Below are 16831 nucleotides of genomic sequence, written 5' to 3'. Positions count from 1 at the left end.
AAGAGGCCCTTCCTAATGACTCAGAAAGCACACTACCTGCTCCATCCAGAAAGCCAGTGGCTGTGGCAGTGGGGACCAAGCCATTTGGGTTGAGTTGAACTGACCAAACAATTTCTGAGCTCTACGTTCTCTTGCTGGAAGTAGGAAAGTAGGCAGGAGCATGGTGGGGGTTGAGGAAGACAAGGGACAGTAGACAGAGCAGAGGTACACAAAGTAGGGAGGGATTATTCCCCCCAAAAGCACCTCTCTGGGAACGTTGCCAGGGAGGAGTGCAGAGCTCTGTTTCTTCAAAGCATCACTTTTGATGTAATGAAAAGTAAGGGGCTCTGGTGGCTCAGCTCTCTGGAGTACGCTCAGCCTCCTTCCTTGGCCCCTCCTGACTCGTGAGAACCCCACCCAGGTCGTGGCTGGTCTGTTTCTCGAGGAGCTCATCTCCTGAGCCAATGTAGCCAACTTGAATAACTGCCCAGGCCTCCCCATCTGCTTTGTAGCCTAGGACGAAAGCAAAATTATGGACCAGATCATGTTATTGGTGAGAAGTGGGAGGTTAGGGGGAGAATTCTCGTTACTCAGGAGGGTCAGGGCAGAGATGGTGAAAAGGACTGTCAGGGAGTCCCACTTGCCCTCCCCACGAGGTGGCTCCCCCCAGCAGTCCTCTTGGTTTAGGACAGCAGCACGACACAGTGTGAAGGGCTTGGCCTCCAGCTGCCCTAGGAAAGGGGCTCCAAAATAGAAGAAACAGAGACGAATCAGAGCCAGTCCTGGAACACAAACACCAGTATATTTGATGTGCACAAATGTGAAAAGGAAGAGACAGAGAGACTGATGGAGACAGAGCAGGCAATGGGCGCACAAACCAGTCACGTGTCCTGAGGGGCTGCAGTTGGGAGACAGTCCTACCCACTTTGAAGTGGGAGAGCTGGGACCTGTAGCTCCTCCGGGTCTGGGGAGGTCTCAGGGTGGAAGGTACCCTCACTGCCTTAGCCATAGCTTGGGGGCCGGGCATCTCTCCTCTCTCCATCCCCCATGATGACGTCTGCACGGCCCAGAGCTTCATAAATGCAGGTTCTCAGGAACTGACCCACTCAGCACTGCCTCCCCAAGGAGGAGACCCATGCAGAGAGTGAGGGACTAGGACAAGAGGATTTCATGGGCACTCCCTATATATTATTGCTGTAGATAAGCATAGGCCATTGTGACTTACTGGCAACAGAGGGGACAGGGCACAAGGGACCGGGTGCCTAGCAGACCTCAGAAGCGGTTCAACCATGCAGGGCAGCTCTAAGGCAATAGCCTTATATATGACAATCTGAAGTAACTCAGAAATGCTGCCATGTCCAGTGGAGAGAGACCCAGGACACCAGAGGGTCACAAAGAGTCAGCAGACTCTTCCTGACAGCACCCCCACTGCTTGGCAGAGCTGGGGTGCCCGGGCACTAAGGGATGAGGGCCCTGAAGATACCCAAGAAAGCAGAGTTGAAGTCTGGGCTACCCCGGGTGAATTCTGAACCTACCGACCCTGAGCTTAAGCCCTGGATTGTTGCCTCTCTTTGCTGGGGACTCTATGGCCTATGAGGGACAGCAAGAGCCATGAGGCACCTGGATGAAGCAGAAAAACAGCGCTCTGCACATACCAGGCGGGTTTACCGCAGGACCTCCTATCCCTGGGAATCTGTAGGGCCCAGAGAAAAGATGGTGCCAGGAAATGTCCATGGGGCAGCATCTGGAGTGGCCACACCTGATGGGCCATACAGGGGCTTGCTGTGGCTGAGAATCACTGAGACCCTGTGCCGGCAGACATCAAGAAACCAACCCCCGATTTGGTCATGGGAGGGGAGGTCAAAGGCGGATGGTGCGGTCTAGGGGCCCACCTGAGGGGCCTGAAAGGGTATTGGGAAATAATTCTGCAGACGGGACAGGGAATCCAGGTGATGCTTTTCTTCTGGAAACCCTTCCACCGGTAGTTGGAAACCTGAATCCCTGGGTGCTCCAGAGCTCTGGAATTGGGGCCACAGTAAAATCGAAGGTAGGTCTGGCCCCTGGAGAATGATCACCGCTGGATTTGAGGAGCCTGGCCAGGACACAGAGGCTGAGAGATGCCCTTCATCCTGTCCTGGACAGGGTCAACCGCACAAAACAACCCTATCAAAGGCAGAGTCTCCCAGCCTTTCTCCCAATCCTACCCAGTCCCCCAGCCCCCCAGCCCCGGCTCACACCCTGGCTGGGGCTGTACGCACAGTCTCGGTGGAGCAGCAGATCAAGGAAGAGGAGATTCTCTCCACAGGTGGTATTGTCATTTTTTAATGATCCGTAAAAAGGGAAAGGCTAATTTCTATCTAAGAGTCCTCATGTGGTCAAGACAAGACCATGTACCATGGCATAGGCTGCGTTCTGATGGGCCTCTCCCCTCAGGGAGTGGGGGCAGAGCCAGAAGTGGGCTGGAGTGAGGATTTCACCTGTCCACTGCCAGCAATGGACCCGTCACAGAGGAAGGGGGGCAACCAAGATGACAATGCCTGTGAGCATGGCAAGGTCAATACTGCTTAAGGGGTAAGCTCAAAGGGTTGGTCTTGCCTGGGAGGGGTGGGACGGGGTGGCCCTGAGGAGGTTTTGCTGCAGGGCTGGTGCCATGGCGGGACCAGCTGATCCCTTCCCACTAAGGATGCTCTGAAGACCCTCCCAAAGCGCAAAGGCTGTTTCCTTTTTCTCTCTCAGTCACCCTGCATGGGTCTCCAACCCTGGATGCCTGCTCCGCCATCCCCTAGAGAGCTCTATCAACTCTGACTTGAAAAGAGAAATGCCTTCTCCCCTACCCCCCAACTCCCCTAAACTGATTTGTCTCTAGGTCCCCATTGTGGATCTGGGGGGCGGGGTGCATCTTGGCCTGACTGTGTGTTGGGGAGGGCATCATTCCATTTCAGCTGGGCCTCTGTGGGGAGGGGGCGCTGCCACAGCCCATCAGACAGGTGGGGAGGTGTAAAAGGATGACTTCCCAGTCTTCAGGCAGCGGACACAATGGAAGGAAGGTCGCTCTCAGGGCTCTGTGTCTGGCAGCTGCTGTGCTGGCCAGGGAGTTGGGGAAGGGGGTGGGTGTGGTGACTGACATGGATAAAGGGGCCGCTAGTAGTAAAGGCCTAGAAAATAAGAGCGAAAAGGGGGAAACACCACCGAACACACAGGGATTGAAACCTCCAAGAGCCCAAGGTTGGTGGGAATCCAGCACCAGGGGGCCCCCAGAAGGCCAAGGGAGGGGTGGAGCCCTGGGGGAGGGGAGAGGAGCCAAGGGAAGGCCTCCAGCCCTTGCACACCGGCACTGCTGCTAAGCAGCCTCCTGGCCGCCCAGTCTCTTGTCAGGCCGCAGCTCAGCAGGCCCCCAGGGAGGTATTGGTTGCAAGCAAGCACCTGAATATTGCCAAATGGAACCAGCCAAAGCCCACCTAAACCAGGTGAGAGGGAGGAGGCCTGGCAGTAGCCCAACGCCTCCTCAGGCCTTGCCTCCCACCTTCTGCCCCGTTCTCAGAGCCCCTTAGCCAGGACAGGGCCTGCTGCTTCCAAAGTCACCCCGGGGGGGTTCCAGCCGCTGCTTAGCCACAGGCCTCCTGCCGCCAGCCTCTGAGCTGAGCGCAGAGACCCAGACCCTTCCCAGAGTCCCTCCGCTCCCTCCACACCAGCCCCTCACACCTCACCCGGCCCCCAGCGGAGGGTGCTGGAGGGAGGCCACTGTCGTGTGTGCCCTAGGGGGCTGAGGCAGGCCCCCAGCCAGGGCTTGTGCTGTTCAGAAGATGTAACCCCACCAGCTTGGTACCTCTGTCCCCCGCGTCCGTGAGAGCGCCCCGGGCCCCGCCCACCAGCCCCATTCAGTCCGTCTTGACGTGGCCGTTGGCCAGGGCCAGGGGGCCCCCGGGCTCCCCGGGCTCGGCGTCCTTGTCAAACCGGAGGCGGAGGGTGTTGCGGATGATGAACTGCTCCATGATGAGGGCCCCGCAGAACCAGGGCACGGCGTACTCCAGGGTGATGAGGCCCATGAAGTCAAAGTCGAACTGGGAATAGTCCCAGGGGCAGGCGTTGAACTGGCGCAGGATGAGGCCGGTGGTGAACTCCCACAGGTAGGTCCAGAGCGTGTAGATGAGGCAGCGCAGCAGCAGCGGGCAGCGGCCCCGCAGGCGCAGGTACATGCGCTCCACGATGAGGATGGACGTGCCGTAGATGAAGAGCGCCCACACGCTCGTGACCCCCGGGAACTTCCAGTTGAAGTTCACCACGAACTCCCAGGCGGCCGTGAACATCACCTCGCAGAAGTAGCCGTGGATGGCGTACAGGTACCAGCGGGACAGCGCGGTCAGCGGCTCGGCCGACGCCATGGCGCCCAGTGGGGCTGGCTGCTGCGACACAGAGGAGACAGGTGAGGGCGGGAGGGGGCCCCTCCTCCTGGCCACCCACGCCCAGCCCGAGTCTCCGCTGTGACCAGGCTCCAGGCGGTTCCACACCCGCTGCTACTGTTCTCTTTGGTTACCTTCCCACTCCGGACCCTACTTCCTGGTCGTTACTTTACGCCCTATTCCTGATCTTGGCCAGGTGGGCATGAGAAAGGAAGGCAAGAAACTTAAAATCCCACTGGCTTCCTCTGACCAACTCTACTCAAATGCTACTTGGAGGTGTCTCCTACACAACCTAGACTTTTTTTTTTTTTTTTTTAATTATCTGTGATCAGATGGAAGAACTGGCTGTCCTGACCCACCAGTCACCTCCATTTCTAGGCTACCAGCTGATTTCTCATCAGGCCCACCCACTGGGGTCACCATCTCCTCCTCCACTTCTCAAACAACTCCACCTCACTCATATTTCTGAGATCTTTCTAAGCAACCTATCACATATGTCCTTGGGTATGTGTGTGTGTGTTAACATATACTAACATTTACCATGTTAGCCATTTTTAAGTGTATAGTTCAGTGGCATTGAGTACCTTCCCACTATTGTGCAACTGTCTCCACTGTCCATCTCCAAAACTTCATCATCCCAAACTGAAATTCCGTACCCATGGAACACTAACTCCCCACCTCCTCCCCAGCCCCTGGCAACCACCCTTCTACCTTCTGTCTGTATGAATGTGACTACTCCAGTTACCTCTTTCAAGGGGAATCATATGGAACTTGTCCCTTCATGACTGGCTTATTTCACTGAGCATAGTGTCGGCAAGGTTCATCCACGTAGTAGCGTGTGTCAGAATATCCTTCACTTTTCAAAGCTGAATAATATTCATTCTTTGTGATCGATCGATCGATCACATTTGATTTATCCATCTGTCCATTAATGGTTTGTTTCTACCTTTTGGCTATTGTGAACATTGCTGCTATGAACATAGGTATACAAATATCTGTTCGAGTCTCTGATTTCCATTCTTTTGGATTTATATGCAGGAGAATTGCCAGATCACATGGTGATTCCATATTAATTTTCTGAGGAATACCCTTGCTGTTTTCCACGGCACCTGCACCATTTTACATTCCCGCCAGCAATGCACAAGGCTTCCAATTTCCCCACACCCTTGCCAGCACGTGTTATTTTCTGGTTTTTTGAGGACGGCCATCCTAATGGGTGTAAAGTGGCAGCTCGTTGTGGTCACATTTGTCTTTAACTGCTCCATTAAGCGGGTTTGGGTGTTTAGTTTCAATGTGGAGAGGAAACCAGTGGGCTGACAGAGGAGAGAATCTTCCTTTCTACTTCTTCCCTTTTCCTCCTCTCTTCTAGCCCCACTGGGCTTTAAGGCCCCAGACTGCTTCCCTGAAGGCTGGCCTCGCCCACAGGCCTCTCTAGTTTTCCTTGTCCTTTATCCAATGCTACCCCGTTTCCTGTTAGAAGGCATGGGCCCTCTCAATCCACCTTGCTAGCCCGAGTCCTCCCCGAAAGAGAAGTGCCTCTTTTGCACTCCTCTGTTCTGTTCACAGGTCTCTCTGGGGCAGACCCTCTCTACATGATGCAGGTTTATGGGGAGAGTTCAGGGCAGCGTCAGGAAGGGGAAGGCAGGGCATGAAAACACAAATTCCAGCTCTGCCAGCGGCCCATGGACCCCAGGCTTGACCCTTCTGTCAAGGTGGGTGAGGGGACAGAGGTGAACAGGCTGCACCTGCCGTTGCCTCCCTGTCTGGGAATCGCAGCCTCGCCTTCCGGCTAACGCAGGCCTCGTCACAAGATTACCCGCCCTGTTGTATCGCTTTGAGCCCTTCCAGACCCTTCCGTTCCCATTTTTTGTCACTGGTAATTACAAAATTAAGATTCATGCGAAGAAAGGCAGGTAGTTTCACTCCCATTTTTTCCGAGACACAGTCGGGGCTCAGAGAAAAGTGGGTTTGCCCCATACCCCAGGGCCTGTGAATGGATAGGCCGAGACCAGAACCCATATTTCCCGATTTCTACTTCAGCACTCATCCCACTGCACACTACTGCCCAGCTCCTAGACATGACTGCCTAGTGCAGTTCCCCTCCTCAAAAGCATTCAGTTCCCACCCACCCCCCACCCTCCATCCCTGGTCCTAATGAAACGCCACAGCTTCCTTGGCCTGATATTCAAGACTCTCTAGGATCTCACTCCAGCCACTTTTTCAGCCTTCTTCTCACTGGCTGGCTCTCCTGGTTTTCCCTCCTGCCTCTGCAGATCCTGTCTGTATGTTTCTTGTGCCTTTCCTCTCACCGTCCACAAGTACAAATCCAGCTTCCACATGACCTTCAGAATAAAATCATCTTCATCCCCACAGCCCTCTCTTCCTCCCCTGAATTGCCAGAGCACTTCCTCTGTCTCACTTTGGTCCAGATGACTTCCCGTTTTATTATGGTGATAACTCCCAGTCCCCATCTAGACATCTCTCCTGTGTCCTACACCTACATATCCCACTCCTACCTCAACCCCTCCACCTAAGCGTCCTATAGACACCTCAAACTCAGTATCTTTTCCCTAAAGCTCATCTTCCTTCTGTGACCTCACCCTGCACCCAGTTGGCAGCAGGAGGCCCTGAGTTCATTCTAGCTTCCTCTGCTGCATCCCCCCACCAACATGAGCTCCCTGAGAATAAGGACCTTGTCTGTCTGGTTCAGTGCTGCATTACCCAGTGCCTAGAACAGTGCCTGGCACACAGCATTCAACTAAAGAAGACATTTCTTAATCAGTTCATGCTTCATAACAAAGCATTCTAAAACTCAGTGACGTAAATCAGCTCTCATTTATTATTACAGCTTGTGTGTGGGTTGGCAGATCTTGGCTGGCCTTGATCATGAAATGGCTGCTTGTCTGGGGCTCTGTCCTATTCTCGGCTGGGTGGCTCTGGTCTACCTGTCTCTCGTCCCCATCATGCTTTCTCATGCAGGGGCAGAGGCACATGGACAAGCAGACCCTCCTGCACCACACTTTTCAAGACTCTGCTTACGTCATGCCCAGGAACATCTTACTGGCCAAAGCAAGTCACATGGCAGAGCCACCAAGTCGGCCATTACCTCCTGTCCTTTCTACCACTTAACTATGTTTGAAATCATCTCTTCCCCTTGACCATCCTTTCTCATTGCTGTTGCTCTGCTCCAAGCTGTCACCGCCATTCACCTGGATGCCCTCAGTCATCTGCCAGCTGGTCTCCCCGCTTGCCTTTTCCTTTCCAATTCACTCACCCAGCTAGGAAAGTGCGTATAGAAACAACGGTCTTTCTAAAACACAAATCCAATGCTTCTCCCCACATAAGGCCAACTAGTGTGTCCTTACCATCCACATGGGAAGGCTTGAACCCCTAGGGATGGCTGGCAAAGCCCTTCGTGAGATACCGTGGCCTCAGATCTTGTCCTCTGGATCTCTTCATGACTGCTCTTGCTACCTGGGGTGCCCTTCCCAACTGCTACTGCCGCCACCACCCCTAACCCATGGCTCATGACCCATAATCCTCCTCAGCTGCCCTGTTTGTCCACCTCTGCATCCAGTTCACTTCTGTGACAACAGTTTGCACTATGCTTTGCACTAGTGGCCGCTTGGTGACTGATTAATATAATGGTGAGAGAGAAAAAAAGGCAGGATTCAAAACTGAGTAATTAATATGATTTTGATTTTGCAAAAGCATACATACACACAAATGTACAAAAAAGGGGCACCTGGGTGGCTTAGTGGGTTAAGCCTCTGCCTTCAGCTCAGGTCATGATCTCAGGGTCCTGGGATCAAGCCCCGCATTGGGCTTTCTGCTCAGCAGAGAGCCTGCTTCTCCCCTCTCTCTCTGCCTGCTTCTCTGCTTACTTGTGATCTCTGTCAAATAAATAAAATCTTGGAAAAAAAAAACAAATGTACAAAAAAATTAGCCATAATCATCTCTGGAAGGTGACATCACAAGTGATTTTTGTTTCCTTGTTTAAACTTCTCTGTATAACCTAAAATGTTTTTCTAACAAGTATGTCTAAGCTTGCATTTAAAAATTTTATCTTAAAAACATTTGCTGTAGCACTATGCATGAGTCATTTTTGTGCCTTGTATACAGAAGATGCTCAACAAATTCGCCACAAATCTAAGGAAACCTGATGTCCCATACAGTTCATACAGGTCCTTCCCTCCTGAACCATCACCAACCACAAACCATGATTCTCGGGTTTGAATAGCATGAAATGGTTAAGCCCAGGGGCTGCGGATCCAAACTTCCTGGCCTCCCCACCTTGCCTTTTCCTTTCCAGTTTCCTTGTACCCTTCCCCTATGGGATGTGGGGCATGTTACCTGACTTTTCTGTGCCTCGGTTTTCCTACAGGTGAAGTGAGAATAATAAGGGTAACTACTTCTGGGGGTTACTGTAAGGGTGACTGAGGGGACAGACACTACTAAGATGACAGCAAATGATCAGAGAGGGTGGCTCCATTTCTGGCACAGAGCCAGGCTTCCTGGTCAGCTTCTGCTTCCAGCACGCCCTCCTCCCTGAGGCAGGGTCATTCTGCCCCTGCTCTCGCTCGTGGTTGGGCAGCCTTCCTTACCGGGCAAGTCAGGTCTTCACGTCCATCCAGAGCACAACCCAGGAGCCAAGCAACCCTCCTTAACTAATAACCGCATGTAGAGACCAGAGGAGAACAAAGACGGAGCTGAGGAGAGGCAAGGCGAGCTTCCAGCTTTTGTGTAGCTCGGGAGGTTTCATGAAGGGCGAGGGGTCTCAGAACTAGCCCTCTGAAGTGTAGAACGAAAGGGCCAGTGTTCCTGGCAGAGCTTCCCACACCCTTCTTTTATCCTGAAACCCCAATAGGTTGTTAGCCCCCCACAGAGTGGGAGAGAACAGACCCAGGCTGAGAATGAGGAGGTGCCCATGACCAAAGGTGGTGGAGGGTGCTGCGGTGGCCCGGAGACCACTCTGCCTCCCGCCCAACTCTGGCTCCTCTGAACTTAGATCTGTCCACCCGACCTGCACTCATACCTCTGGCCCCTCTGGCCCACAGGATCCAGGGAAAAGGACTCCCTGTTCATCTTACGCAGTGGCCTGACAGAACTAGTGGACCCCTCAGGTCAGCCCCACCTTAATGCTGACTTTAAAACCCTGCTCTCCTTGCCTCATGGTCTCATCTTTAGACATGGCTGAGGATGGTTGCCCAGGCAACTGGAGTTCCCAACAACCCAGGGGCTCCAGTCATCCCTGGAGCAGGTGACTTGGAAGAGCTGGACTTCCAAACCATATGAACAGAAGCAGGATAGAAGGAGCCACTGTTAAAGGGTGAAGGAGGGCAAGCTGCTAAATAGAAGAGAAGATGGGGGAGAAAGAACAAGGTGAGCCCAAGAATAGGATCCCATTTCTGGAATCTTCCATACTGGAAGAACAGGGGTAAGCAGAGGGGAAGCATACCTAGGCAAGTCAGGCCACGTCCTAGGGGTTGTGCCAGAAGAACACACCAACTCTGCATGAGACAAATGGAAAAGCTGGAAGTCCTGACTGGGGCCAGGAGATGGGGGCAAAGACAGAGAAGGAGGGACATGAGACAGTGTCATCAGCTGGGACAGCTACAGACACTAACATGAGAGGCCACATTGGCTTGGCTGGATTTTCAAAAATCCACTCCCTGAACCCATTGCTAACATTCACGGGAGGGCTTAAACTCTTAAGTTGGGACAAGCTCCCCCACCCTTTCCTGGCCCCGGCCATGCTTTCCCGCACCTGAACGGGGGACTCTGCCCCAGACTCTCCCAGTACCTCCTTGCTCCGCACTGGATCAAAGCCCTGTGAAGTCCTGCATCAGGAAGAACCAGCAGCTCACTGGAAGTCAGTCTCTTTCTCCTGGTGACAAACACAACTGTCCTGAGGACCATGACACAGAGGACAGTCAGGGAAAGAAAACTCAAGGCGAAGAAAAGAGGAGAGCATGGGCAAGGATGAAAATGAGAGAAAGGAATTTGGAGAGCTGGGGACGGTTTCACAAGCAGGATACTGCGGAACACACTCAAGTAAAGAGCCCTCATGCTTGTTGATAAAAGGGCCTGTGAACACGGAGTGCCAGCAAAGGTGACTTGTCAGAGCAGGGCACTACCCTTCCAAGGGCACAGGTGATAGGTGATTAGGGGGAGGGGTACCGAGTCTTGCTCCCTAAGAGTATCTCACTGAGTCCTGGAACCCACTGAGCTATTCCTTAGAGAGCAGAGCAAGCGGAGAAGGATGAAAAGAACGCCATAAAAGTCCAAGACAGGCTGCAGGCAAAAGCAAATGAGATGATTGCCCTTGGTTTTACCCCCAAGATCCCATCTTGTCCCAGGAAGCTAAGGTGCCACAACAAAAAGACTCTGGGAATTTCTGTGCAGAGAATCATCTTGCTAGAAAACTGGGACTCCCCTTCCATGCAGCCAGACTAGGCAGGCCTTCCTCCTTCTTTTACCTCATTTACTTCCTCATTCCTAGGCACCAAAATTGTTTCAGTTTTTGGAGGCTTCAGGGGCTCCCGAGGGCAAGGCAGTGGCAGAGACCCTCAGTCCAGACCCTTGGCAGGCTCTGTGCTGGAGTGCAATCAAAGGGCGGGGGGGGGCAGTTGTCCTAACATCTGGGTGAAAGGTGCAAGGTCTGAAGCCGTCCTGAGCTTTCTCTGTGGTTGTCAGATTGTAGGTGGGGTAGGGGTGGGGGGAACCCATGCACTTGCTCCAGGGCCAGAAGGGAAGCAAGTAGAGCTAAATAATACTTGGGGTAACTGGGTAACCCCGATGCCACAGAGTTCCACCCTTTCTTGCTATGGGCATCCCCTAGGAAAGTCCCCAAAGTTAGTCCTCCCTCCACCTCTCAAGTAACAGGAATAATCAGGCCCTCTTCCCAGCACCTACCATGTACTACCTCAGATAATACTCAAGCTTATTTTACAGCTAGGGCAACTGAGGAAGAGAGAGGCTAAGTAATTCCAGCTGTAAAAGGCAGAGCTGGGATTCAAAGCCAACGAGTCTGGCTCCAGAGCCTTCTCAGCACACTGCCCTTGAAGCTGACTACAGCCTCCTCTGCGGGCACCACCAGTTTCTGAGTTTCTGCTTTGGGAAAGCCAGGATGGTGTATGGAGAGACAACAGGAAGCAAGGAGGACACACGAGCTTCTAGAAAGATCATCAGTGAAGCTCGGGACTGGTGTCAGAGCTGTTGAAGGCTCTCAGCCTATTCTGAGAAGCCAAGTTCTGTTCTAAGCCCAAGTTCCGGCAAGACCCATGGGATGGTCCTCCAGGGTCATAGTTGACCTCAGAGGACCACAGTGGCCACCACTACGGAGGGCCTCAAGGCAGGTGCCATTCAAAGACCTTTCACCAGGACACACATTCCCCAGAGTGTCCTTGACTGCGAGCCTGTCCCAACATGGCTGGGAATCTCAGATGGCCCAGCTCTGCCATGCAAATGCCAGCCAAGAGCAGTGACCAGCATCATACTCTCCATCCAAGCCTGGCGCCTGGAGCAGCAGCAGACCACTCCACACAAAGCAGCAAGCTGGAGAGGATTTTAGAAGGCCTCTGATGCTAACCAAATCCCAGCTGGCAGGCACAGGGGGTCAGGTGGGCCCTGGGAACAGAGTCAGCTTGGCACAGAAAGTCAGCAGGGCTCAGGCAGGGAAGGGTACCCGGCGGGCGGGGCCCTCAGGCTGAGCATCCTATGTGTTGCCCCCGCCTCCCCCCCCAACAAGGCTCTTCCCAGACCTCACTGGCTGCCTCCCTATTGTTATTCAGATTTCGACTCAACCAGTCACCCCTGAGACCTTCTCCAAGTCTCCAATCCAAAATAGCCTCCCTGTGACTGACATCATCCTGTTTCAGTCCTCACAGCACTTTCGCTTTCTGGTATTTTACTACTTGTTTGCTGTCTATCTCCCCCAACTAGAATGAACGCTCCAGGAGGACAGGGGCTCTGCCTTGTTCAGTGCTGGGTGCCCAGTGCCTAGACCAGTGCCTGGCAATGAGACCTACTAACACCCGGGGCTGGTGAATGAATGAATGAATGAATGGGAGGGTGAATGGGCCCACACATGGCAAGTATAAACAACTAGCTTTCCTCAGCATTTCTCTCTTCTCTTTCTTGGGAAATACGGTCTTTTTAAAATTTCAGTTCTAACATTTTTAAAGATCTTTATTATTTTTCCTGATTATAAAAGTAACATGTGCTCACACCTAAAATTTAAACATCACTAAAAGGATCGACCTGGAGAGCAAAAGCCCCCCATCACCCCACACCGTAGAGAAAGTCACTGTTAATGTGTGTCGTATATTCATCTTGATTACATTCAGTTTCACAAAAGCAAATCCATGCATCATGGAAAGCAAGGGCTCAGCCATTAAGCAGCTGCCTTTGGCTCAAGTCATGATCCCAGGGTCCTGGGTTCAAGTCCCGCATCGGGCTCCCTGCTCAGCTGGAAGCCTGCTTCTCCCTCTCTCACTCCCCTTGCTTTGTTCCCTCTCTCACTGTGTCTCTCTCTGTCAAATAAATAAATAAATAAAATCTTTAAAAAAAAAAAAAAAAAGAAAGAAAGAAAGAAAGAAAAGGAATTCCTAGTCCACCAAACTAGCAGCCACCATCATGTCTCCCTGGCCATCTTTCTCATGTATTTATTTTATAAGTTACCTTAATCCTTAATGTACTTCTCCTGTAACCTGACATTTTCACTTAGCACATCATAATCATTTTTCAAAGTTGTTATATTGCCTGTGTCCTCGTTATTACAATGGCAGTATGCTATTCCACCAGGTGGAAAACTTTAACTTCCTTAACCTACATGTTCAACAGAGAACAATTGTTTCCCATTTCCACTATTACCACAACACCATAAGAAACATCCTTTTTATGCTTCTAAAAAAGAATTCAGCCCCTTTCTTCTCTGGGGTTATTTCCTAAGGAAAGATTTCTTTCTTTTTTTTTTTTTTAAAGATTTTATTTATTTATTAGTCAGAGAGAGAGAGGGAGAGTGAGCACAGGCAGACAGAGTGGCAGGCAGAGGCAGAGAGAGAAGCAGGCTCCCTGCTGAGCAAGGAGCCCGATGTGGGACTCGATCTCAGGACGCTGGGATCATGACCTGAGGCAAAGGCAGCCGCTTAACCAACTGAGCCACCTAGGCGTCCCTAAGGAAAGATTTCTTAATGAATAATTCTGGAGTGGGATCACCGACCAGAGGGTACAACAGTCCCAAGGCCGCTGGTGGAGACTGCCCTGGGTGGGGAATCCTGCGTGATGTGGGGAGTAGGTCTCTGATCTGAGTCACCGGGTTGCCGCCGTGGCCTCCACGGTCATCTCTGCACCCCCACCTCACCCCCGCAGTTTAGGTGCACACCTCCCTGGCTACAGATTGCCCCAGCGACCCATTTCCTGAAAAGTCCTACAACCACAAACTGGTTTTGCAAGCCCAGGCTGAGGAAAACATAGATGCCAGCCCTGAGTTTTCAATTGTCAACTGGCAAGTTCTGGCTAAAGCTGAGAATTACCTAGTTGCCCTTCTCCTTCCCCGCAAGCTCCTGTGTGGAATCTAAGGCTCCGGGTCCCCGGGGGCCAGTCCAGCAGCTCCCAAACAGCTTGTCTTGTCGGGGGTGCTCTCCCTGCCGTGTCTTCCAGGCGAGTTCTCTGCTGGCTGACCCAGAGGGGGAATGTCTGCCCTACACAGACAATGGCCTTCAGGCTAGACAGACCTCTGGGGCTTGGGAAAGCAGCCAATCACCATTTTTTAAAGCACCATCAAGGAAAAGCCAGAGACCAAGTCTGGAAAGAAAGGCCATACGAGGACAGGTGAAGCTCCACGGTCAGGGGTCCCACGCTCTACATGCAGCATGTCTGGCCTTAGGAGGAGACCCTTCACAGGCCAAAAGCAGCAGAAGTCTTGCTCCTCTTGACCCCCTGGTGGCCACCTCTGTAGCAGCTCAGGCACCAGAAATCCCACTCCTCCCAGGGCCCTGGATGCTCTCCCCAAGGCCACGTGAACCGCTCATGGGCTCTGGACAAAGTCTGCAATCCCAGATGAAGTACAGTTCTCATGGCACAGAGGTGAAGCCCAAGGCCCAAAGCGTCCAGGAGCCTAGAGATAAGAAAGGGAGTGTGGGAGGATGTCATCTCCCATGTGCTAGGTATCTGACCTCACTCACTCAGCCCATCTGGGTGGGGCACATATTTCAGAGGCCACATGGCTCTAAGACGGCTCCAGCCCATGGCATGACCTGAAGGGGCCTGGCTCTCCCCGCCTATCCTGGAACTACGGCCCCATGACGGGCCCTCGGACACAACACAGGCTCCCAACTGGAACCTCCAGACCGGCGTCGGTGCCCTTGAGGCAGGGAGGGTCCGGGATCCCTGGGGAGCCTGTCACATTACTCACTTATCAGACCTCTGAGTGCACGGCTCAGAACTGACATCAGGGTCACTGTCCAGGAGTGTCCCGGATTAACCTTTGTCCTGGTGCCTGGGTGGGCCTCGGTGCCATTCTCAGCAGGGCCGGCAAGCATCAGCCCCAGGGCTCAGCTGATCCTTGGCTGGTAGGCAGGAGGCTTCCATGTGTCCCTGCGAATAAAAGAGGAGGCGTTCATTACCTTCCACTGCCCCCTGGGCCAGGAGGAAAGGCAGCCTCAAGGCAAACACTACAATTTCCCAGGCTCCCGGCTCAGCACCAGGCAGTCATCCCACCAGGGCCACTGGGCCCCTCTCTTAGAAATTACTCCCTCCTCTGTACTGTCCTGTTTGCTCAGGTCTGGTTAGTCCAGCAATGACAGCTTGGGGTGAGTCCCAGGCCATTTACATGTGGGGCTGGGACTTAGGGCTTCTTACTCCGCAAGTAAATGTGTGCATATTTGTAAATCTGAGAGGGGGTATAATTTTAGACTCCAGTGCCTTTCTCATTTAGCTTCAAATTACACTCTCACCTTCGCCCTGCAGTGGCCACATCTGCTCTCAAGGGCGGTCAGGAACCTCCCAGAAGGCCGATAACGAGGACATTTGTCATAGCATTTGGGGAGTCGAGCACAGCCACACAGAAAAACAAGCACACCAACAAAAGGTGTGCCAGACCCCTCTCCCCACAATTCCACCACCCCAATATTTATTTCACCCTATTTTATCACTATTCTTATTAAAGCCCTTCCTGTTAACATCAATAACCGAGTACAAACTGATATAAATCTGACTTTCTGATGCCCCTGGCCACAGACACATTTTTAATATATCCCTGAGATTTGACCATTTGATCAAGATTCTGACTTTAATGTGAAGGTCCTGCAGCTTCTCAGAAAAACCCCTTGGATGCGGCACCATGTGCACGAGCCCAAGGATGGACGGAGCTCAGGTCCCTGTAGCAGGTCCTGGCCAGAAACTGGCACCCTCCCTTGCCCCACCCCCTGGACAGCCAAGCAGAGTTATCGGAGGGGGCACCACCCGAGCTGGTGCATACAGCTAGCTTCCTCCCTCCCCCTCCCTCCCCGCACCTCCCAGGTGAGCTGGGGTCACTGGGCCTCTGCTCCCCAGAAGCAGCAGGGGAGCGGAGGAGAAGTGAAGGGGTGGGGATAGGAATCGGAAATTCACTGGACGCACTTGTGCTTGTGACCCTGGAGGGTGGACCCCCCCCCCAGAGCACACCCCCCCCTCCGCCCCCGCACTGAGACCAGAGAAGGATGAGAGCGAAGTGCAACAGGGCAGCTGAGCCCAGTTCTCCCCAGGTCCTCCCTGGCTCCTCCCCAAACAGGAGCCTCAACCTGCCCCACCGGTCCATCCTCCCCGCTTCTCCCAGACTGCCTGGCACATACCCATTACCTCAAGGAAGGGGCTTTAATGGGGCATGTCCAACACCACCTCTATCCCCAGCACCACCAGGACCTGTGCCTGGGGAGTTCAATCCCACCCACCGGCACTTCCCTTTCCCCAGGGCCCGAAGCGGGCCACAGGAGCAAGCACCAGACAAAAGAGAAAGAGAAACCAAAGCCCACATCCTGGCAGCAGGGCCTGCTGGTCGCTGCAGTCAGCCCTGGGAACCCGCGGCTGGCTGGTGAGGCTGCGGAGGTCAGAACGGGCTCCCTTCCTTGGCCGGCCTGGCCTGGACACCTCCTGCTTCCTGGTCTACAGGCTCTTCCGCCAGGGAGTCGGTGGGGGCTGGACAAGGAGGCGATGGTCTAACAGGAGTCCCACCTCTGTTGCTAAGTGCACAAGCTGTCCCTGGCCCCCGCTGGCGCTCCCTGGCCCCTGAGAGCAGGTCCCTGGTGCAGATGGTGTGAGGCTCCTTTGTGGACTGCAGTGCCTGAGCTCGAAGTTTCTGGAGCACAGGAATGTGTGAAGAGCCCTTATAGCAATTAACGTGGGCAGAATTTACACTTTTTCATGCAGATCATCCCTCACAATTCTCCCAAGGCTCCTGCAGGGAGGGCAGG

At 53.3% G+C, this 16831-nt stretch overlaps 1 protein-coding gene across 14 annotated transcripts in view; it reads right to left on the bottom strand.

Moving 5' to 3' along the window:
* Positions 1-3682: 3682 nt before the first annotated feature.
* Positions 3683-16831, bottom strand: part of TMEM229B (transmembrane protein 229B) — a 36832-nt gene continuing 23683 nt past the window's right edge. For 5 of the 14 annotated variants that reach the window (XM_032875143.1, XM_032875142.1, XM_032875141.1 and 2 more), the window contains 2 exons: positions 14797-14978; positions 3686-4382 (listed from right to left, as the gene is read on the bottom strand). In XM_032875143.1, the coding sequence (XP_032731034.1) occupies positions 3858-4361 (504 nt within the window). In that variant the 5' untranslated portion in view covers positions 4362-4382; positions 14797-14978 and the 3' untranslated portion in view covers positions 3686-3857. Of the gene's footprint in view, positions 4383-4513; positions 4530-9837; positions 10007-10197; positions 10299-13915; positions 14187-14796; positions 14979-15337; positions 15712-16220; positions 16356-16831 lie in introns of those variants that run through there. The other 9 variants (XM_032875146.1, XM_032875147.1, XM_032875151.1 and 6 more) reach the window with 9 other exon arrangements.

This window comes from Lontra canadensis, unplaced genomic scaffold (assembly GCF_010015895.1).
Source record: "Lontra canadensis isolate GAN:19392208 unplaced genomic scaffold, GSC_riverotter_1.0 scaffold55, whole genome shotgun sequence".
In the NCBI taxonomy this organism is placed as follows: Eukaryota; Metazoa; Chordata; class Mammalia; order Carnivora; family Mustelidae; genus Lontra; species Lontra canadensis.
This window is presented reverse-complemented; position numbering and strand designations above follow the sequence as displayed.